This window comes from Vigna umbellata, chromosome 5 (genome assembly GCF_029865625.1).
Source record: "Vigna umbellata cultivar VRB3 chromosome 5, Vumbellata_1.0, whole genome shotgun sequence".
In the NCBI taxonomy this organism is placed as follows: Eukaryota; Viridiplantae; Streptophyta; class Magnoliopsida; order Fabales; family Fabaceae; genus Vigna; species Vigna umbellata.
In genome coordinates, this window is record NC_142169.1 from 66,849,274 (window position 1) to 66,873,343 (window position 24,070).

A 24,070-nucleotide genomic window follows, 5' to 3' on the forward strand; every position below is an offset into this window, starting at 1 on the left:
TTATATAATGCATCTGTGTAATGGTTTTTGGTTTTGTGAAAGTAGGAAAAAGGATAATTATACAGTCTTCTCCTTATACATGCAAAGAAATTTTCTGAAAAGGATTGTTTTTACCACTAATTTGATGTTTGTATAATTAAATTTCTATTGAAAAGTAACTTTATAAATAGAGACTCGGAGTCTCTTTGAACTGTTCATTTATATTTTCATTTAATGAGGCAATCAACTTAAATAATTTTACGCACTTCTAACTATTTTACCTACTAAGTTTTAATTTAGATGTTTTTAAACAAGTTTTTACAAAAACTTAAAATCTTCCAATTTTCGTCTTCTAACTATTTTACCTACTAAGTTTTAATTTAGATGTTTTTAAACAAGTTTTAAAAAAAAAACTTAAAATTTTCCTATTTTCGTCATTATCACCATTAGTCTACACTCAATTAGATTCATATTAATGACAAAAAAAATACAGCTAGTATTTGATTATAAAAAGAAACCCTATGACCCTTAGTTATTAGTAAATATGCACTCTTCCAATAATTATTGATGTTTTACTTTATTCTAAAATACTTGGCATTTTAAAAGTTGAATCTCAATTATGTTCTTGTTCAGTAGATACTATAAGTAATTACTGTAAAATTGAATATTAAAAAAAATCACTAATAAAAATTTAATAATATTTAATGTAAATTTCTCTCCAGAATCTGGGAATGATCTTTAGATGTGTTTACAAGACTTTAGAATGAATTTTAAAGTCATGTAAGAAAAAAGAAGTGATAAGTTGCAAAATTTGATACTATCTAGTGACGTTTTGTATGGCACTAGCATTTTTTTCACACTATGATGCACTGATATGGAGAGATACCATTGAAGCATAAACTCCATCATCAATCTTCATCAACGCGTCATGTCTCCCCTTCTCAGCAATGACCCCATTTTTTAATACTGCTATAATGTCAGCACCTTTAATTGTTGCAAGACGGTGAGCTACCATAATGGTAGTTCTATTAACACTCACTTTATCAAGAGCCTCTTGAACCACACACTCAGATTCTGCATCAAGTGCACTGGTAGCCTCATCCAGCAAAAGGATTTTTGGATCTTTCAGAATGGCTCTTGCAATGGCTATGCGTTGCTTTTGTCCTCTTGACAGTTGTGTCCCTCGTTCTCCCACAGGGGTGTCATAACTATGTGGAAGAGAGCTTATGAACTTGTGTGCATTTGCTGCTTCTGCTGCTGCAACTATTTCTTCCTCTGTGGCACCTCCCTCTTTACTATAAACTATGTTGGCACGAATGCTTTCATTGAAAAGAATTGGCTCTTGACCAACCAAAACCATTTGTTGTCTCAACCAACTCAGTCTGAAGTTTTTTATATCCACTCCATCAAGTAGTATACGTCCAGAATCAGGGTTGTAAAATCTCTCTAAGAGGCTGATCACTGTTGATTTTCCACTCCCACTTTCCCCAACCAAGGCAACGGTCTACACAGACATATATCAACAACGTTATCATATAGTCTCAAATTAGTAGATTTGTACAACACAATAATTCATTGAATGTTTTTTCCTATTGGTTTTTAATTATAGAACTGTAACTTTGTCCGGTTAATTTATGTTAACATTTAATGCAAATCTTATTGAAACTTAAAGACAACATCAAATTCAAATAACAAGTTACACCTAAGTTTTGTTCTTACTGAAGTAATAGAATACTAATGATTAGAGGTTACCTTTGCAGCTGGCATGCTTAGACACAAGTCCTTGAAGATTTGAATATCAGGCCTTGTTGGGTAGCAAAATCTGACTTGTTGTAGTTCAATATCACCTTTTATGGGGTCTAGTGTTGTGCCATCATCACTGCTGGAGTCAATCGCTGATTTGGTATCAAGAATTTTGAATATTGAAGTTGCAGAATCTTTGGCTCTGTTAGTATTTGGAGCCAAGGCACTGCTCTGGGAAACACCAATTGCTGTAACTGTTAAGGCAAAGAAAACCTGCATAAAATCTATAGTAAGAAGCAGATGAGAAGAAAACATCAATTAAGGTGGACCGTTACATTACAATGACATACCTTGAAAACATCTCCAAAAGTTGCTTTCCCGTCTTGCACAAGAATAGATCCTATGTAGAAACAGAAAGCATTTGTGCAGTATAGAGCAAGAAAAGAGAAACCTAGTCCTGCACCACTAACAAGCCCCAAGCGAACACCTTGCTTTTTTGGCCCTGAACATTTCTTCATGTACATATCCACCACCTTTGGCTCAGCACAGAATGATGCAACAGTTCTAATGCTACCAATAGCATCATTTGCCACCTGACTTGCCTCTTCATACTTCACCTATACAACTCAAAGGAAACTTGTCAATATGTGCCTACTTTCTCATTTCTGCGGATGGAATCAGAAAAACAGAATTTAGACCAACCTTTGCATCTGCACTGAATCCTTTCAAGAACTTGGTTTGAAGGTATCCTTGTAGAAGCAACAAGGGTGACACAGCCAGAATTACAAAAGCCAGAATCCAATTAGCAGTGAATGCTATAACTAAACCTGTTGTGATTGTTGCTATGTTTTGCACAATGAGGGATAAGGTGTCACCGACGAGACTTCTCACTGTTGAAGCATCAGTAGCTAGCCTTGCACTAACTGCACCACTGCATGGAGATCCATTATTTTGAGTTAGATGAGTTGAAGGAATTAATATATGACATGATTGCCTGTTTATTTTGTCTTTTATAATTGGAAGTAATTATCACCTCAACATACCATGAATTTGAAGGATGATCGAACCAACTGATTTCTTGGTGCACAACCTTATTAAATGTCATTGAACGAATTCGTTCTATAAGTTTCCCACCTGCTATCGCAAATAAGTAGTTTTGCAATGTCATAGCCACCAGACCGGCAATCCCCAAACCAACAAATAGAAATGACCAAAACATAGAATCTTTCCTAAGCTGGTCAGGAGGTTTAAAGAATGTGTTAACAGCTGATGAGAGCAAGAGTCCAAATACAGGGAGAGTAAGACCATGTATTGCGGCTGCAATGGATCCTAGTACTAAGACAGGAACCTCTGGCTTGTTCAACTTGACCAAATAGTTAACAGCAACCCTTTGATGCTTCTTATTATCAACGTCACTACTTTCAACATCCCCTTTATCTTCCACTCCAGACTCGTGCAAGGGAAATTGATAAGGAAGAGCAAAACCAAGTGAGAGAGAGTGTCTACTGCTCGATCTCGCAAAGGATGTTCTTCGAGTTAGGTTGAAACTGTTGTTATTTGACTTATCTGCTTCTGACTTACGGCTCCCTTCTTCTGCTCCTTTATTTCCTTCTTGTAGACGAACAAGCCGAGAATAAGCACCATCAGCATCCTTGATTAACTCATCATGAGTTCCTGCAAATAAAGGAAAAATGCAGTACTTTTTATTCGTGTTATGAAAAAAATATGTAGCAGTATGCTTAGTAGACTAAACATGACACCAAAAGTATTGTGCTGAAAAAATGAACTGAAACAGTAGGTTCAATTTTATTACCTTTCTCCACAATTTTGCCCTGATGTACCACTGCTATGATGTCAGCGTGTCTAATAGTTGTCAAACGATGTGCAACAACTACAGTAGTCCTTGGGGTAATAACTTTTTCAAGTGCTACTTGAACCATATGCTCAGACTCATCATCTAATGCATTAGTAGCTTCATCGAGGAGAAGGATTCTTGGGTTCTTCAAAATTGCCCTTGCAATTGCAATTCTTTGCTTTTGCCCACCGGAAATTTGAGTTCCATGTCCTCCTACCACCGTGTCAATGCCCTACAAACAGAATAATACAACTTAGCTTTAAATAATATGGAGGAAAAAATAACAAACATAAAACTTGGTATATCACTTTTGTAAGACAGTGTGTGTATAACTATATCCTGAGTTCGAAAATTTGTTGTACCTGAGGCAGCTTATCAATGAACTTTTTTGCATCGGCAAGAGTTATTGCTGTAGTTATCTCCTCATCTGTTGCACCTTCTTTCCCGTATGCTATGTTGTCTTTAATACTAGCTGTAAACAGGACAGGTTCTTGACCAACAAGTCCAATCTGTTCTCTTATCCATCTAACTTGAAAATTCTTCAAATTCACACCATCTATAAGAACTTCTCCAGCTTCAGGATCATAAAATCTTTCTAATAAACTGATTATAGTTGACTTCCCACTTCCACTTTGACCCACTAAAGCAGCAGTTGTGCCACTCGGAATATAGAATGAGAATCCGGAAAATATCTGAACATCTGGCCTTGCAGGGTATCTGAAGTAAACATCTTTGAGTTCAACATCTCCCTTTATGTCTTCTAAGACAACACCATTGGTGTCATAAGCATCTATTTTTGGCTTTCGTTTAATTGTCTCAAACATCTTATATGCTGCAGCTTGACCGGCTGCAAATGAATTCACGTATGGTGTTGCCTGACCAAGTGCCCTAGTTTAACAGATTATCAAGGGATGTATATTAAGTAAATAAAATACTATTGATGAGCATCAAACAAAAACAAAGCTCTAGAGACTAAAAGAAAAACATTGTGCCACTTACATTGCACCAGTATTCATTGATATGATAATGTTGAAAACAGTTCCACCATCATAGCCTTTGTCAATGATGAGTTTAGAACCATACCACATGGAAAGTGCATAGGTGGAAAATATAATCAATAAAAGTATTCCCATTCCAAACCCTGAAGCCAGCCCTTGTTCAACAGTTGTAATATAAGCTATCCTTAACTTGTTATTATACTTTTCTATTGCTTTTTTCTCACCAGTGAAAGAGGCAACCTGGTTAAACATCAGGATGTCAAGGAATATGCCTAAATACCAAAAACAATGCATAAACTATCTATCACTAATTTTTTGTGTCTTACTGTTCTGATGGCTCCAACTGTTTGTTCTGCAACACTTCCAGCTTCTGCATAAGCAGCTTGCCCGCGTGTTGACATTATCTCCATCATCACGGATATAATTCCACCAACAATAACAATACAAGGAATACATGCAAGCAGAACTAGACAGAGTTGCCATCCTCTTGTGAAGGCAATTATAAAGGCACCAAAAAAGGATGTAACAAGTTGAATAAACTTCCCAACCTGCCAGTAACTTCTTTTCAGTACTTCTGCTTTTTTGTTATATATTGGTCCTTTCCATACGCAAAAAGAAGCATACCTTTTCTCCCATGGCATCTTCAATGAGAATGGTGTCACCTGACATTCTTGCAATTACCTCACCACTTGTTTCAGTGTCAAAAAAGGTAATGTCTTGCTTCAATATAGTTTTCAAGTACATGCAACGGATCCGAGCGGCTTGTCTTTCTCCTGTCACCATCCAACATGATACCTCTGCAGCATACAATAAAACAACCTCTTATCAGAGTTTTGGGTTTATTATTTGGAAAACTACAACGTCCCAGAAAATAACGACAAGCAACAGTGTACATAGTACTAACTCCTATAATATTATGTACACATTTGCTTAAACGAAACACCGACAGAGAGATATCTTACGCAGAAAAGAGGCTATTCCAGCACCAAAAGCCAGGTAAACAAATAATAACACAACCTGAAATTGGAAGTGTCAATAGTGGGAAAGCATATTCTATGTAAATGGAATAGTTAATACAAAAATGTACATGGCAAGCAATGCAAGGCTCCAAAAAGAAACAAGAATGACGCTTCATTCAATGCTACATGCCAAATTAATATGCCTATTGATTATACCTTGGAAACTTCCTTAACTGTGTGGGAAGGATCAGTGGAGCCAAAGGCATTGATCATCTTCCCAAAAATTAGGGTCATGAGAGGCTGCCCCATCCCATTAGCCATGGCACAGATGAGACCAATGATCATCAAAGTCCTGTCAAGGCTATCTGCAAAAGTGAATAGCTTGTAAAATGGAACCTTCTCCTGGACTTTGACCTTGTGTTCTTCGTCTGGTGCCATGGCTAATGGGGTTTAGGATGGCCCTAACCTTCACCTATGAAACAAATGGGAAACAAAAGTCTGGCATAAGACATGTCCTATATTTAAATGCATGCACATGAGTCTAATTTGGGCAAAGTATAGCTGTGGAATGTAATGTTGTTCGGAATTCTTTTCGTGTCTTCCCTGAATAATTTGTTTTCACATCTTATACTATGCAAAGAGAGTAAATTAAGATGGAACTATTTATTTAATAAGTTCATTATTTTAGTTTGGTTAAGGGTTATGTATGCAATTCAAGAATGATTAAATTGTTTCATTGAATAATTTTTTTTTTAGAAATATGCGTGTAAATTTAATGAAATTAAAGCAGAATATATAACATGTTATTTTTATCAGAAACCTTAATTATTTACCATGATAAATTGTGTGATAAAATATTGCATAATAAAAATAAGATAATATTTGTATAGTAACATTTCTTATTTAAATTTAAAAGTGTTAGATAGATTTCCACATTTTTACGATAACGATTTTGTAAAAACATTCTCAAAAAACATCGTCCAACGAAAAGTAATATTAGTTAAAAAATCAAGACATATTTTTCGAATTTCATATTCTTAAAAAAATAGAAAATCATTTTCCATTATGTTAAAAATCAAACATTATTAAAAACACATTTAAACGAGCTTCTCGATCGTGAATACGTATAGAAGAGCCTAGGTAGGTAACAGAAAGTAAAATGAATCGTTTTATAAAATGTAATGTATTGAGTTAATTTGTACCTTACTAAGAGGATTTATGTTTAACTCAATTTTATAAGTTTTTAAGTTGAAGTTTATATATACTTTTTATTTATTACAATCTGGTTTTTAGAATTTTGAGCATGGTGGAAGTTTTTTGAAAAAAAAAATCTTTTAAAACTAGATATTTATGATTTATATGTAAAGAATCCAAACTTACAAAGTATATTAGAATGAAAATTAAAGAGAGCCGAAAAGTTAGGCTTGTTGGACAGTAGAAAATAAAATGCGAGAGTGACATTTTTCTAGAAAGATAGGGAAACTTTATTAAGATATTTATTGAAAAATAGTAAGTAGTTGGAACTAGATAGAGAGGTTTTGATCTGAGATCCTCATAAGGTCCAAGTAGGACTTTCCATCCAACTTATGAGTGAAGTAATCTTCCACGTATCTCTCCACTTGAGTTCTTTTGAACAGAGGAGGATTTTCTGGGTTTGTGAGGCTAAATGCAGGTCCAATATCAGCTTGATGCTTCGGCAGATAGAACATAGCAATGGAAATCCTTTCCTTCTCTGAATTCACTGTTGCCCTGTGCTCAACACTTTTGTATGCTCCATTGCTCATAATCTGCATATTTCAACATTTTTCTCTTCAGCATCTTCCTTACGTACCAATCGTCATACAAAAATTGCCTTCTATTTTCTTTTCTAGCAAAACCTAACTTTTTTCTGTCAAGCTTTCTTGTTTGTTATCTTATTCTATATACTAATGGATTAAAGCCAAAGTTATATTAGCATGTATTATAGGTTATATAATTCTCATTATTAATCATCAAGTTATAAATAATAAGTTATATCAACTAACTAGAAACTGTCATGCGTAAGTTTCAAGTATGCATAATGCATAATCATTTATTATTTATGTAAAAAACATTAACACATTTTAGCGTAATTAATTAAAGCATTTGAATAACATATAATGTTTGAATACAAGCATTTTCAGTTTTTAAATTATCTTTTTTGTTACGTCATAAAAACGATATATATTTAAAACACTCACCAGTGAAAACAGATTTTTTTATACATATTTAAAATGATGCATTAAACTATAATCTTAAAATATCGATCGATAAAGAATTAAATAATTTTAAACTAGTTGAGGAAATTTAGGATAATTTAATTTATACAGAAGAAATTCAAACTTTTGACAAAATTTTCATAAAAAATTATTGAATAAAAACATTATTGAAGAGTCTATGACTAAGTTTCCCTGATATAAATATAAAGCGACATCTCTACTTTTGTTATTTTATTGCTGCTTCTAAGTTTTACACTTATTAACCTCCACGTTTGGAAACATTTTCCTCGAATAATAGATTTAAGGGAAGTATAATAATAACTTAAATTAATAGTTTAATAGTAAAACCATGAGTCTAATTAAGTTAAAAAGATTAAAAAAACTTCATTTAGCTAATTTCTAATTTCAAAATATTTAGCGAAAATAACTTTATTAAGTAAAAAGACTAAATAAAAGTTAATATATAAAATGGAAAAATATCTTAAATAAAAAAATTTGAAAACAAAGCAAAAATAATATAAAATGTAAACGAATTTATTTTAATAATAAATAAATATGATCAACATCTGTTCACATAAAAATTATGTAGTGTTATATAATTTTTTTTTTCTTAAGAAAGTAGACTTGATTGTTTTGTCCACAATAAAATATGTGGAAGTTGCAACCACAACATCCACATGCATAGCATCTACCATTCTTTCCCGTCTCTTCAACCATGAATGAATAAATGGTTAAGGTCAATTTCTTTTATGTTCAATCCATCTTTCCCATTCAAATACGATATGTGTAAAGAATCAAATAAAAAAGCGTACAGGTATTGCACTAAAATTAAAAAAAAATGGAGTTTCAAAATGCAAGTTATTTGACTCGTATATATAGCTTAAGATAGTAACTTTTGAAATTAAATTCACGTGTAGGTAAACTTGCACGATTAATTATAAATTATTATAAAGAAATTAAGAAGAAATTAATCTCTCCGACAAATGAGGATCGGTGGTCAAAGGATGTAAGTTGCGATCCACACATTTTGGAAAAGAAGTGAGAATTTGACTTCTCTGATTAGCTCCAATCTCTCGAAATCCACCATTTAGTGCATAAATTTGTATAATTTTTAATACTATAAATAGATATAAGAGAGGTGATGGTGTGAAAAAAAGGATAAAAAATAATAAATATAAGTGGTGGGTGGAGGGAGAGAGAAGAATATGGGTCCATACGAACCTCCAGAATGTCTCCAATGTTGATAACAAAAGCATCTGATAAGACGTTCACTGGAATCCAATCTCCATCTTTCTTAATCTGCAGGCCATTCACGCCATTCATTTGGTTAAGAATGGTTATTCCCGATGCATCAGAATGAGCAGAAAGTCCCATAACCAAGTCTGGTTCAGGACATGGAGGGTAGTACGTCATCCGAAGATTCTGTATCCCATCCTCGAACACCTCCAACTCTCTCTTCTCTATCTTCAGTGCTTTCCCCAGCAACCCTATAACTCTCATACCAAGATTTTGCACTTCGTTTATGTATGACTCTAACACACTCCTGCATATCATATACCTCAACTAATCAATATATGTATATATGTATATATCCATGTGCACACGTAAATTAAAGGGTTTTCTTTTGCTACCTGAATGACGAAGGGAACTGTGGTAAAAGATGTGGTTTTCTTGTACTACGAGGGTTGGTTTTAAGAAATAACCTATCACCCCAATCCAGTTTTGTATCATCTGCTTTAATCACACGTCCGTAGCCTTCAACATCACCTGGCTGTATCTTGTATTTCATCTTTTCTTCCAAGGGGAGCATGAAGAATCCTTCAACTTCGTCTTTCAGTGTTTTCAGCACTGCTGGGCTTATTCCATGCTCCACCAACTGCACATATATATATATATATATGTATAAAGAACATACAGATTCAGACAAAGAAGAAAATGGATGGTAAAAGGCAGCTTAATTTGCTAATAATAACCTGAAAGAAACCCCAGTCTCTACAAGCTGAGTTCAATTTCTCTAGCTCGAGCTCCGTGTCTTCTCCATGGATGAGCTTTCTGAGGCTGATGATTGGGAGTTCCTGAGATGAGGTTTCATCTGGGAAAAGTGCGGGTTCGTTATGGCACTGTTGTCGAACATAGCATTGAGGAACTGAAGTGAGCGGTTTCTTTATGAGTTCCTGAACACTCAACTCAAACATTCTCACTAATTCTGAGGATACCATGATGTTCTATTCTAACCACGCCTTATAACCAGCCACTGTATTGGTTGTATTTATACAACATAACAGCAGTGCGCATGATATAAAGAAATGCGTCTCTGATTTGTTATAAAAAGGGAAATTGCTGCCAGTGAAAATGATATTATTAATTAACGCGGAAAGTGCGGTCGGTGTATGACGAAATAAGATAAAATTTGATGTCGACAAGGGCAAAACTCATGAATTGTGCTCATAAAGTTTTGATTAAGAGGTGAATATGCGGCCTTGACCCTGTGCTTTAAATTCTAAGATGATTCTAGCCTTTCTTAAATGTATTAAAGGTTTAAATACAAAATTTAATGTATTTTGAAGCACTGCATGTAAATAATATAAAAAAATTAATAAAAATATTGAACTTCGATTTTTTAAACAATGTTAAGAAATAATAGAAAAACCAGACCAGATTAGAAGGAATAACAAATTTAGTAAAGAAAACAGAAGGACATAACATACCAAAATTCTCGTTGCGTGCTCACATCAAAGGAGAGAATTAAAAATAAGGATTAAGTCTAACTTATTACTTTTAGAAAGTTAATTTATGAGACGAGGCTTTTCTTTGATAACACGTATGATCTATATATTTGGTATTTTTAATGGTTAATCAAATAATAGGGATATTTGGAATTTTTTATTTATTAATTTAAATAAATTATATAAAAAAACTTCTATATTATAGTTTATACATATTAATTTTAGCTTTAATTTTCAAGTTTCTACAAATTTTAAAACTCTAATGAAGTTCCTAATAAATTATTATGCTCTATTGAAAGTTCAATAAATTTATATTTTTCAATTGAATTATTATTATATAATTTTTATGTTAAATGGGTGGTATATGGCCGTTAAGAGACTTATATGTATTATCTTTTCTTATTATTATAATATAATAAAATTTTAAAATAATAAAATAACTTTTGACGAGAACTTATTGAGATGATAAGTAAGATAACAATCATGTCAATATAACTTAACAACCAAATTATCCAATTATTAGTAGAAAACTAATTGTAAAGACTCAATTAAAAAATATAAATTTATTAAATATTCAAAAGGGAAAAAAATTTATTAAAAACTTAATTAAAAGTTTTCAAATTTACATGGAGAAGTTAATTTTACTTTTTTATATTCTTTTCGTTTTAAAGAATTACTCAAAACATATCCTAGTATGTTCTAATGTAAAATGTATCAAAATTAAATTTTTATCCTTTGTTCAATTGTCATGTTAGTTTATATGTAATTAAGATGTAGAAAAGTTGTTTGATTGAGTAATTAATTTTCACAAGTAAAAACTATAAATTGCTTTTCATTGGCTTGAATCCCTCTTACTATGAATGTTTAAAATAGAAGGTGAAAGTTGGATATATTAAGAAATTTTTAATCAAGTTAAAATATGTTTTTGTTTGTTGATCACGTACTCGCGTCGCGGTAATTGTTTAATATATATATATATATATATATATATATATATATATATATATATATATATATATATATATATATATATATATATATATATATATATATATATATAATCATTGATTTTCCTTGATTTTTTTTTCCTAATTCTGTTAGGTTATTGATAGCGGATATGATGGGTTGTGTTTTAGGTACATTAACCCCAAAACACCAAATTTTGGTATAGCCATTAATACATGATAAAATTAGAAAATAATGGGTGACAAGAATAGTAGAAAAAGGAAACCAAATTATATATTTTTTTAAAATATCTGTAATATTAGTCTTTTCATAATTAAAACGTATAGTGTTAGATCGGTACAAGATGTGCCACAAAGTTTGAAAGACCACAATATGCATAAAGCTATATGCCATATAAATGTGGGAATTAAACATTTTTTTCATGTGACTTGATGTTGACCTGGCACATCTTGTATATGTAGTGTTTACTTTTTTATGTCTTTTTGTGATATTGGCTTTTATATTTCAAAGGTCAACATTTTTAGTTCAGTCGTCCGTATGTATGTGTTTATTTAATATATTTTAATTAGTAAAATTATTATCAATGTTATCTTAAATTACTACATTAAATATAGACTTTAATGTAAAATTGAATATCAGATCAAAATTACATATTCTCCAGAATGTGAAGATTAAAATTCTAAAAAATGAGAAAATAAAAATCACTAATCAAAGATTAAAGGGATACTGAAACTGAAATATAAAAAAAATGACAATTAGTGTGATAAGAAATTAAAGAAAAACAATATAAAAGAGGAGGTAAATAGGTAAAGAATAAAAATATAAAAAAATACAAAATTAATATGGATTCATGCATCTTAATGCCATGTGCCCTAGATGTAGTGTTTTTAACTATTTGGTTCACATGTTTTGTTGTATTTTATTAAATACTATTGAAAAAAGTTTAAAGTTCAAATGTGTGATCAAAGTTTATATGATATTCATATAATCTTGTGTTAAGTTAAATTTACTTTTTTTAAAACTCATTTAATGGAAATTTAAGGTAAATTCAATATTTTATCCTCTAAATATAATTTAAGTTCCAATTTCACTCAATATACTTTTCATTATTGCTTTCATTTTTGAACTTAATATAAGTATATAAAGAAATTTTACATGACTCTAGCTAGCGTTGTTGATTTAATAATTAACAATCCACCAGTTTTAGATAATAATTCACATTCATTAAATCATATATTGCATTAAACTAAAACCTAAAAATTAAGAAGGTGTGCTTGAGATGGTGACGAGTTTGAGTTTTTGTTTTTTGTTTTTTGTTTAGCTTTAAAATATGCTAATTTTTTAATGGGATGTGTTTGGTTAATTGATATCCAGTTGAAATAGTTTTAACTTGGAATGAAAACATTTTATATTTCTTTAAAAACACAAAAACAAAAGATGGAAATTTGGTTTTTAATTTAAAAAAAATACATAAGTTACATAGAGTTAATATCATTATTAATATCTCATTATCATTATTATAATATTATGAATGTGGTTCTTATTATCACAATCATTATCCTTTTTAGTATAGATTTTTTAAGGTTTTAGTGCACAGGTTTTACACATAACAAAAATGGTTTTGAGACTTGAAAGATTGTTAATAGGGTTTAAGTCCTGTTTTTTTATGCAGATAAAAAAGAAAATGAAAATATTTATTTGATATTTTTTTATTAATTACTTTAATACTTTTATTTTAATTATTCATTATATTATGATAAAAATATTTTTAAATATCTAATTATTATTTATTGTTGTATAATCTAAAGATAATGTATAAAGTAAGTCTTTGCATCATTGTGTAAGGAAAGTGTAAGAAAATTTTGATGTCTTTTACAGATTTTCATTACATTGAAATTCTAACTTTCTCTTATATTTAGTTTTGAATAAAAGTAAATATGCAGATTATAGTGCCAAATATTAGTTAGGAAACTGCTGCAGCTCCTTATCAACAAAGACAAGTAGCTCTTAAAGGAAAATCAAATCATGGTACTCCTTAAGTATATCTAGGTGGAAGGATACAACCATATTGCTGCTAAAATGGATTTAAAATAGAGTCAACCTAGTTCGGATTTGAGTTGGATTGGATTTGAAAAATATAATATTTTTATACGGACTAATTTTCAAACTGGTTCACTTAGTTACCAGCTCATCGGGTTGAATCTGTGGTGAGTCTGGTTAATTCACCAATTCATTTAATTTAATTTAATTATTTATTATTTTTGTGTTTTAATATTATTAGTTAGTATTTTTTTATTATATTGTAGATAGTGATAAAAAATAAGATGTTTTAAGAGAGAAAAATATTATAGATTTATCTATTCAAGACTCTAATATTATAAATAAACTGATACAAAAATTATCAATATTAAAAATTTATTTTGTATGATTTTTTTTTTAATTTTCTTTGAAGTTTAACATCATTTTAGCGTGACAATTTATTTAGATTTAAATTAAAAAAAATTATAATTTTTTTATTTTAAAAAAAATTATAATTAAATAAATCAATAAACCAATCGTTTAATCTACCAACTCGTGATAAATTGAATCAAGTTTAAATTTTTTCAATTTATTAATAAATAAATATGGTTGAATTAACTTATAAAATGAGCACCCTGTATAGAACGAAGCCAGATCAAATTGAATTATCTCTTTCGATGACTCTACAACCAAACATCCAATCCTGAAATCTGATCCAATTTTGAAGTAAATTGAAAAATTAAATAATAGAGATATAAGTGGGTGGATAGATGATGGATGATATGATATAAAGGCATACTATTAATTAGAGTTTGCTGAGTGTGCTGTCTTACCGAAAGTGGTATGAAGGAAACTCCTTAAATGGGTGTCGGTAAGTACTTTATCAATTAATACATGAGTTTTCATTCAATTTGAAAGATTTTGTAGGATTCACTTATATTTAAAATTTATTTTTTAATATGATATTAAAGTTATAATATAATAATATAATATAAAAATATAAAATATTAATCAGAGTGGGTTGAATATGTTATATTAATGAAACTATTTATTTTATGTATGTATCTTATCAAGTGTAGTTGGTATATGAGTTATGATTATAAATATTTTATATAAAAAATCAAGATAAATTTTAAAATAATAAATATGTAGGGGTGGATATTATTTTTATTCAGATTTATTGAAATTTAATGTACAACCAAATTTAAACTTGAAATGCTACATACATGTTAGTAATTAAAACACAGTAAGGAAGAAATATTGCAAAAGATGAGACTCTCAATGCCAATCACACTATTGTACAATCAATCAAAATTACGTTGAATGAATGTTAGAGATGTGAAAATTTGAATCGGGTTAGTTGGAAAAATTTTAATTTTGTTAAATGTGAGTTGAATTTTGATTTACTTAATTCAAGTGTGTGATAAAATAGTTTAAAATAAAAATATGTAACGCATAATTTGTATTATCATAAGAAAAATTTAAAAATAATTTATTTATTTTTCTGAAAAATACCATTCTAATTCTAAAAAGTAAAAGTTACGGCAGCTTTATGGAAATTTGAAACTTATCTTTAGCATTCTAAATTACAAATTACTTCTTCCACCCTTGTGTCCTCTCTTTTTGTTGGTTTTAGTTGGTTTGAAATTTATACTCAGAATAATGGAATGTAATTTACTCTTAATAATATATTTAGTTTGTTTCTCCTTTGAATATAAATTTATAAAGATTTAATTATTTATTTAGTTTTTATATATGTGCATATGCTTTTGATGTTAGGTTATAGAATTTTTTTATATATATAAATAGAAACTGTATGTATATATTAGCCCAGTATGAAGAAATTTTTTTTTAGTTTCAGATGTTTATACATTTGAAAAATGTGTTCTAATTTCTATACCTATAAATTTTATGTTTTAGTATTTATATAAGCGTTTTTTATGTATTAGTCTCTTTTATTGACTTTAAGAAAATTTGTTAATTAAAAAAAATATTTACACAAAAATTGGAATTGGTGATGAAAATCTGTCACAAAAAAGTTACAAACAAAAACAATGTCGCCATGCAACTTCAATATGATGAGTGCCAGAAACATCTAATTTAAAAATTTTGAAAGTTTAAATACCATTAAAAAAAATCTGATTATTTAACAAACAATCCAATTATTAACGCGGAACAATCTAAGTATTCATAGCAGCTTTTATAACAGCATTGCATTAACAAGTTAACAAGGTTATTACTTACGAATGATACTAGGATTAAAACTTAAAAATATTGTTCTGACGTAGTTTTAAAAAGTATATAAAGACTAAAGAACTGCTTATATGAAATAAAATAAAATTATAAGAATTAAAAAACGCGTGTAAATATAAACGGTTAATTATAAAATATCTATCAATACACTAAAAAAACTGAAATTACCCATTAAAAAAGTTACCCATAGAATTAGTCTATAATAAATTACTGTTTTATATGGAATTTACTCTTAAAAGTTATTTATTTTCAATTATACTAACAATCTTATATTATAAAAAACATACAGAACTTTAATTTATGGCTTTTTTCTCCTCAAAAAATCATTAAAATTATATTATTACGTAATAGACAATTTTATTTGATGGCATAAATTTTTAAAACATAAACTTTCATTGTTAAATTATTGTTGACACCCATTTCATGATTTTAATGTCCTTTCATATTACAAAACCTTTTTTTATTTTTTAAATCTAATTTTCATGATGCGATATTATCATTGAAGCATAAAAAAACTTACATAATAGTACCAATTGGAAACTGCAAATTTTTTTATGGACTCTTTATGCAACTTTTTTTCAGCTAGTTTTATGACTTTTCTTTTATGAACTTTTTCTACAAACGTTAGCTCCTTAAATTTTGTTGGAGAAATGATATTTTTCTTATTATCATATAAAAATTGTTTTTGTTTAAATTAATGTTTTTTTAAATACATATTAGAATTTATATTTTTTATTCATTAACGTTCGAATCTAGAAAAGTCACGAAAAAGGAAATGTTAAAAATGTAATAAAATATAAATTATTTAAATAATTTTTTTAATACTTACAAATATCTCTGAAAACTGTTGTGTTTCATTTATCCATACTTTTATTTGAAGTGATTAAACTTTTTTTTAAATAGTTGGTGTAATTTTTTAGTAAGATGATTTTAATCTTGACTACAAAAAAATGTTTTTATTATGTGATAAAATATATACGTGTACAATTTCTACCCAACAATTAATTCGTGTAAACACTTTTGTTTCCGATTGATGAAATGATCGTTGATTTTTTCAACTTTGCATCAAAACTAATACTAATATTTTCCTATAAGAGACGTGATTGTCAAATACTAATGATTTTTTTAGGAATATGCAGCTGGAAAAACATATTTTTTATGTTGGAAATTTCTAAAGGTATGAACACCAACATCTCTAAAGACATACTAATGAGAAAGGCTAAAAAAATAAGTTTAAATTTAAATTTAGCAACAAAAAGTATTTCAAATTTAAAGAATTAAAAAATATGTAAACCTAAACATAATTTGGATTAATGATGAAGGAATGACAAATAGATGTCTATGTGGGTATTTTTTTTAAATTGTTATTGTTTTGATGTAATATTAACGGGACATGGCATGTATGAGTAATATTTTATTTGTTTAATTAGATATTTATTTTCATTTAAATTAATAAAATATACATAGTTATTAGGTTATATATATATAGAGAGAGAGAGTTTACTATGTAATACTAAATTTAAGTTTGATAAAAAAAATTCCTATTCATAAAAAAACATACTTTAAATACAAATATTTTCATAATTTTTATTTTTAATTTAAAATAAAAAAATAAAAAAGTCAGAAATTATTCAAATACTTTTAATTTTAAAATTTAGAATCCATAATATATGAAAGTATTTTTTTCAATTAAAATTTGGTACACTTTAATAAGTTACATTAGTAAACTCATATATATATATATATATATATATATATATATATATATATATATATATATATATATATAATTTGCAACTTTTTTTTCTACACATTTTTTTAATAATTATAAAATTCACTCGCATCTCCAACTTACGTTTTTTTTATCATAATTTTGATTATACATTTTTTTTCTAGTAATTATATTCAAATAATATAGTATCAATTTTAATAAATTAAATAGTTTTTAGATAACATATTTAATTATTTTTATTCATTTTTAGTATTTTTATTTATTATTTTTTTCATGTAAAAATATTTGACTATTTCAATTTTAAGTATCTAATCGAATAAATAATTTAATTATATCATTTGAAAAAAATTAGGTCAAAGTTTTATATATCTCTAAGATACTTCTTATTTAATTATACATTTTTTCTTTATATAATTATGTTTAAGGTATCAAATTGTTTATAAAACATATATTTGATTATCAGTATGTTTTTTAATATTTATAATTTTTATATAATTCTTTTTTATTTTCTAACTCAATATTAATTTCATTATAAGAATAAATAAATGTGTATCGTAGTTGTAACTTAGACATTTGGTAACTCAATTGAAGTCTTATAAAAAAATATATATGGAAGTCTTTTTCCGAGAAAATTTATTTCAAAATGAAGTGCTGTATTAAAGGTTTTGACTTTCCATCCCATAATGAATATAACTATGTTCAACTACTCATCTGTTGTGCAAAGATAGGACATGTTTAAGATAATCTTTGACATTTGGTCTGGTTGTAGGGTTTAAATGTTTAACACGTGACAAATATTTTTCTTCTAAAGAAGTCGTGGGACTCAAACAAGAACAAACTATCTTCACCACTCATCATGACAGATTATACAAAGAATGAAAATTCAACGCCCTTTTTATTTTCAAACACTACTCACAGATGGGGCCGTTTTCTCTCTGTGGTCCATATCTGTTGTGGCGTTACTCTTCCTTTATTATTATCTTAGATTATGATATATTAATATTTTTTTTAATATTTTAATAATAGACTATATGTAATTATTTTGTTTGTTGTAGATTTGAAACAGAGTAATTATAACCTATCACATAAACGATAGTAAAAAGATTGTAAGAAATTGTTAAAAAATATTTTTTTATTATCTTCATCATTAATTATTATGTTTAAACTCAATTACCTCACCTGCCTTTCTTTTCTTTTTTTTACAATTTGGACAAAAATATAACACCTAACTCAAATACTTTCCTCAATTTCACAATATTGCACATGTAAAACTACTCACAATTTTTCTTCCACTAAAAGGTTTTGATTTGGATAGTTTGAATACATCACTTCATATATGTCGACAGTAATTCGAATATGTTTTTATTTATATAAATATGGCCTTTCAAATTGGCAATCATCATTTCATTGTCACAGTTTTGGTCTTTAAAACAACTAAAAAAATAATATTGTAATTCTTAAAATGTGGTAAAAGGACTAAAAATGTTTTTTTTAATGTGAGTCTAAATAAATAAAATGTAAATAATAATTAAAAATATTATATATATATATATATATATATATATGTAATTTTTTAAAGAGAAAGATGAATTTATATATATATATATATATATATATATATATATATATATATATATATATGTATGTATGTATAATTGATGTTAAGATGTTTAAAAACCTTCGTGAATGACGTTCAGAAAATAATTCTCGTGAACGTTCAAACATTTTCGTAATTGCATGAGTGACGAACACGAACAACGATGAGAATGAGAAGGAATTTGCAATGAGAAGATAAGGAGAATGAATGTGGCAAATGGAGAAGGCAAACTCAATAGAGTGTGAAATAAGGTAAAAGATAAGACACTTAAGTGAGGTGTAAAAGTCGGAAAGAAGAATTAAATATTATAAGTGATCAATTGGTACAGAAAAATTTTATACCAGTTTTAGGTCTACTAGATATATGAATTATTATAGTTTCAGTTACTGTATCACTCTTTATTTCAGTTTTGGATTCAACTAATATATAAAAATTTGCTTTATTTATTACAGTTTTATTATTGTGTAACTTATTATATAGATTATGGATCCAAGATAGAAAAGGTGTGTAACTTATTATAAATTGGTTACTGATTCACTTTCTATATTAATTCTTAGTTATAGTTACCGATTCGCTCTCTATAATAATTACATAAATTTATTATATAATTATTTATAGTGATTTATTAATTTATGTAATTTCTTAAAATATACTAAATTTTAGCTATAAAAATACGTTATTCATAAAAAAAACATAGTTTAACCACATAAATATTTTAATAATTTTTATTTTTAATTTAAAATAAATAAAACATCAGAAATGTTTTAATCATAAAACTTTACAATTATATGGAAGTACTTTTATCTACTAAAATTTAGTATATATTTTAAGAAGTTATTTCGGTAGCAAACTCCTTGTTTATAATCTATTTATTGTTTAACTTACTTGTGTACACATATACAACACGTTAACTCGTACTTAAACTAAAATAACTTTTATATTTAAAATCATTGAGTAATAACTTATTTTTCAACATTTTTAAAATTAGTTTTTTTTTCACAGAAATATACACAAATTAAAGTTAACTAAATTATTTAACCTAGAAATAACATAATTTAAAATCATGTGTATATATCTATTGTAATTAACTGTAATATGAGACCGCAGAACTTTCATCTTATTAAAATATCTATATAAAACGTTAGAGTGGTTGTGAATATAGGTAAGGGTGTTGTTGGAGAAAAATAAATATTGCTTTCTTCGTTTCATAGTTAAACTATAACTATGAGCTTGAATATCCTAATAAACTATAACTCTAAAAGCAGCAGGTTATTTCAGTTACAAATATTATTTAATCTATGTTTTCAATAAATAAGTATATAGAAATTAATTTCATGCCTAATTTTGATAATGGAATTAATAAGAAGTACGAAAGGTATGTTTCAAAACTATCTAGGGCCTTCTTTTTCATATTTTACTTGTATAAAAATGGTTTAATGTCTCGGTAGGTCCCTATTTTTGGCGTGAATCTCAAATAGGTCCTTTTTCTTTTCGGCGTCTCAATTGGGTCCTTTTTTGTGTAAAATTGCAGCAATTAGGGGTCTGCCGTCAAATTCAACAAACGGCCGTTTAAATTTGGCCTACGTGGTATGGTGAGTGTATTCATTATCTGACGTGGCATAGTTTGAGCTTAATACGTGGCAGAACCAAGAGTGACGTGGCATGTTGAGGCCTTCTGTGGTTCATCTTCTTCTCCTTCTCCCCCTCTCTCTGCAACACCCCACTTTCCATCACATTTTAATGTCCACCAAGTCCCTACACTTGAATTGATTTTTCACTCTTCAGTTTTAGAGTTCAGCCTTTTCCAAGTTCCAACCAGACAGAAAGACGAAATGTGAAAGCACTCTTCACGATGCCCAAGGCGCCACCGCCACTAATCTACTATCTCTCGGAGCACCCCTCCATCGTGGGGTTCCGGTGGAGCCATGCCCAATCATGGGGCGCCACGTGGTCCTTCCTCTTCTATTCCATCGCCACCTACCTCATCCTCTCGCTCTTGCTCCACCTCTCGCTTGTTCTTTTCCGCCGCCACCGTCCCATCCCCATCGGCCCCCTTGCGGCACTTCACAGCCTCTCCATGTCCCTCACCTCCGTCACCATCTTCGCCGGAATCTTAATATCTACCGCCGCCGAGATCCGTGACACCCGGTGGTTCTGGCAGCGGTCCAAAACCCCACTGGAGTGGCTCCTCTGCTTTCCTCTGGGAACCCGCCCCTCATGGATGTCATGAACTTCAACTCATTTTGTCCTCCAACAGTTTCACTGTAGTTATGGGGTAAAAGAGGATTCCCAGACAACATATCTACATAGGGCCCTGAAGAGACTGCAGCGGTCAATCAAGAACAGAAGACAATAATGAGTGAAAAATCGAAACCTTTGAAGCATAATTTAAACTTTTGCACTCAACAGTAGCTTTTGGATAGTAATTTATACTTTTAATGATGAAAAGTGAAAACCCCACCACCCCTTTTGTTAGAAGAAGAGTTTATGGGCAGGAGAAGTAGCATCTAGCATGATGAAGCAGAAACAGTAAAGAGCATGATGATAGTGATCTGAAGTGTGTTGTGAAAACCTGGATCTCGTTTCTTGGTGGGTTAAAAGACAAACCCAAAAATCTTAGTTTGAAAGACAGATGATTAACAAAAAGAGATTCAGAGAAGCGGGGTATTGCAGAGAGAGGGGGAGAAGGAGAAGAAGATGAACCACAGAAGGTCTCAACATGCCACGTCACTCTTGGTTCTGCCACGTATTAAGCTCAAACTATGCCACGTCAGATAATGAATACACTCACCATACCACGTAGGCCAAATTTAAACGGCCGTTTGTTGAATTTGACGGCAGACCCCTAATTGCTGCAATTTTACACAAAAAAGGACCCAATTGAGACGCCGAAAAGAAAAAGGACCTATTTGAGATTCACGTCAAAAATAGGGACCTACCGAGACATTAAACCTATAAAAATACTAAATGTTTTTTATATTAATGAATACAAATAATTTTTTTTATTTTATTTCAATAAATTTTGTTTGCGATAACAAATTATTATTGAAAATTTTAATATAAACATGAATATAATTAATATTAAAGTTTATAGTTATATTTATCTTAAATTAGGTTTAATGTTTTGGTAGGTCCCTATTTTCGTCCATAATCTTAAATAGGTCACTTTCTTTTACCGCGTCTCAATTGAGTCCTTATTTTTGTAAAATTGAATCAAATAAAAGATTTCCGTCAAATTGAGAAGACATAAGGAGGGTGTTACGTGGCATGCTGACAGTGTGTTTTTAAATGACGTGGCATTAAAAATGTGTGTGAAGTGTATTTTTTGAATTTGTGAATTAATAAATGGACTGCAACGAGGGGAAATAAAATATAAATAAGGGCAAAGTGGTAAAAAGGATGTAAACTAAGTGCAGCAGCCCCTCTCTCTTTCGAGTGCCAATTCGAAATCAGATTTGGGGAAGAAGATTGGGGCTTCATATTAGGGTTCGTGTGAAAAAAAAATCGTTGTTGTTCGATTGGAAGCGTAAGGATTGGTGGGAGAAGTTGGTTCTGACATTAGGGTTCGTGCAAAGTTCAATCAATTTCACAAATTGGGATATCAATTTGGGGATTTAGGGTTCTATTTGACGCGTGAGGTTTTGGTGCTCTGTATAATGAGTGAGGTTTGGGTGGGTTGGAGATGTATCAGGGAAAAGCAAAAGACTGTCATAAAATTTCTCTGCACAGTGTTCAAACGGAATAGAATAGATGCTCCGTAATCATCATCATCAATCATCAATCCAACCTTTTCAATTAATCGCACTGTACTTTTGTTTGTTTGGGTCAAAGCTCGTTAGATAATAGAAGAAGGCATTGAAAAAAAAAAGGAAAAGAAGACAAAAGAAAAGGAGCAAAGAAAAAATATAAGAAAAATCCAAAAACTGGAGTTTGTTTTAAAAAAGAAAAATAGAGAGGTGTCCCACATCATCATACCCAGGCAAAGCAAAGCCAAGCCCAAACAAACAAACTCCTCTGGAACATTTCGATCCCATTCGATGAAAAAGATTCAAAAAAATCGGATCATCTAGACGGTTCCGCAAACGGGATGACCATCGCTTTCCAAAAGATGCTCTCTGTTTGCTTTGTAAACTGCAACCAAAATTCCGGATAAGATAAATTTTTAAAATTCAGATATGTCAATAGAATATATTCCCCAAAGGAGTATCAACTCTCCAATCCAAGTTTCAAATTATGGCTCCGATGTAAAGATGAAAGATGAATGGCATAATCGGTGGAGAGGGAGAAGTGGTCGGTGGAACTTTAGGAGAGAAGCCTAACATGTGAAAGAAGAAGCTCTAGGGTGGGTGGCGACTGAGGTTCTGATTTTTTTAATTTTAAAATAATCTAAATTCACATCATTCAGCCACGTCAATTAAAAATATAGTTCACCGTACCACGTCAAATATATGTTAATGTCGTTAGGTCCAATTTAACAGTAAGGATTTAATTGATGAAATTTTCACAAAATAAGGATTTCATTGAGACGTCGAAAAAGAAAGTACATTGACCTATTTGAGATTCTAGACGAAAATAGAAACCTACCGAAAACATAACACCCTTAAATTATTATTTAGAAACTTATATTCAATGTCTATACTTATAAATAATGAATGTTCTTTAACATCATTTATCATAAATTAATACAGCGGGAAGTTGTTATTATATAAAGCATTGTTGTCGGTATAAATTATGATTCTCATAATTATTTCAGTTCGTCCGAGAATCGGTCCTTCGATTCTATTCTGAAGAAAAATTGATCATACATAAAATTGATCTCAAATTGGTGGAATCCGTATCGAACCAGTAAAATTGTTCCAAAAAAAATAACCTAATCAAATCACTGAAATTCTGGTTAAGAAAATAAAAAAATTACATTGCTAAACTTTTCTTAAAAAAAATTAATATTATTTGTGTATTTTTAATTAAAATAATTTTATGAATATCGATTCGATACGGATTAAATG

At 29.5% G+C, this 24,070-nt stretch overlaps 2 protein-coding genes and 1 pseudogene across 2 annotated transcripts; 1 reads left to right on the top strand and 2 right to left on the bottom strand.

The window, feature by feature from the left end:
- Nucleotides 1-660: 660 nt before the first annotated feature.
- Nucleotides 661-6,000, bottom strand: LOC124825939 (ABC transporter B family member 9-like). Its single transcript, XM_047298689.2, has 12 exons — nt 5,751-6,000; nt 5,538-5,592; nt 5,200-5,372; nt 4,902-5,123; nt 4,577-4,815; nt 3,940-4,465; nt 3,536-3,809; nt 2,766-3,396; nt 2,425-2,653; nt 2,073-2,339; nt 1,732-1,995; nt 661-1,483 (listed from the first exon to the last, which is right to left on the bottom strand). Exons 1-12 carry the CDS (start codon nt 5,970-5,972, stop codon nt 839-841), a joined length of 3,747 nt encoding a protein of 1,248 aa, XP_047154645.1. The 5' UTR covers nt 5,973-6,000; the 3' UTR covers nt 661-838.
- A 906-nt stretch (nt 6,001-6,906) lies between these two features.
- Nucleotides 6,907-10,043, bottom strand: LOC124825938 (oxoglutarate-dependent flavonoid 7-O-demethylase 1-like). Its single transcript, XM_047298688.2, has 4 exons — nt 9,745-10,043; nt 9,403-9,647; nt 8,993-9,314; nt 6,907-7,321 (listed from the first exon to the last, which is right to left on the bottom strand). The coding sequence occupies exons 1-4, from the start codon at nt 9,988-9,990 to the stop codon at nt 7,058-7,060; spliced, it is 1,077 nt and encodes a 358-aa protein (XP_047154644.1). The 5' UTR covers nt 9,991-10,043; the 3' UTR covers nt 6,907-7,057.
- Nucleotides 10,044-20,916: 10,873 nt separating this feature from the next.
- LOC124825983 (fatty acid elongase 3-like pseudogene) lies at nt 20,917-21,294 on the top strand (annotated as a pseudogene).
- Nucleotides 21,295-24,070: the final 2,776 nt, after the last annotated feature.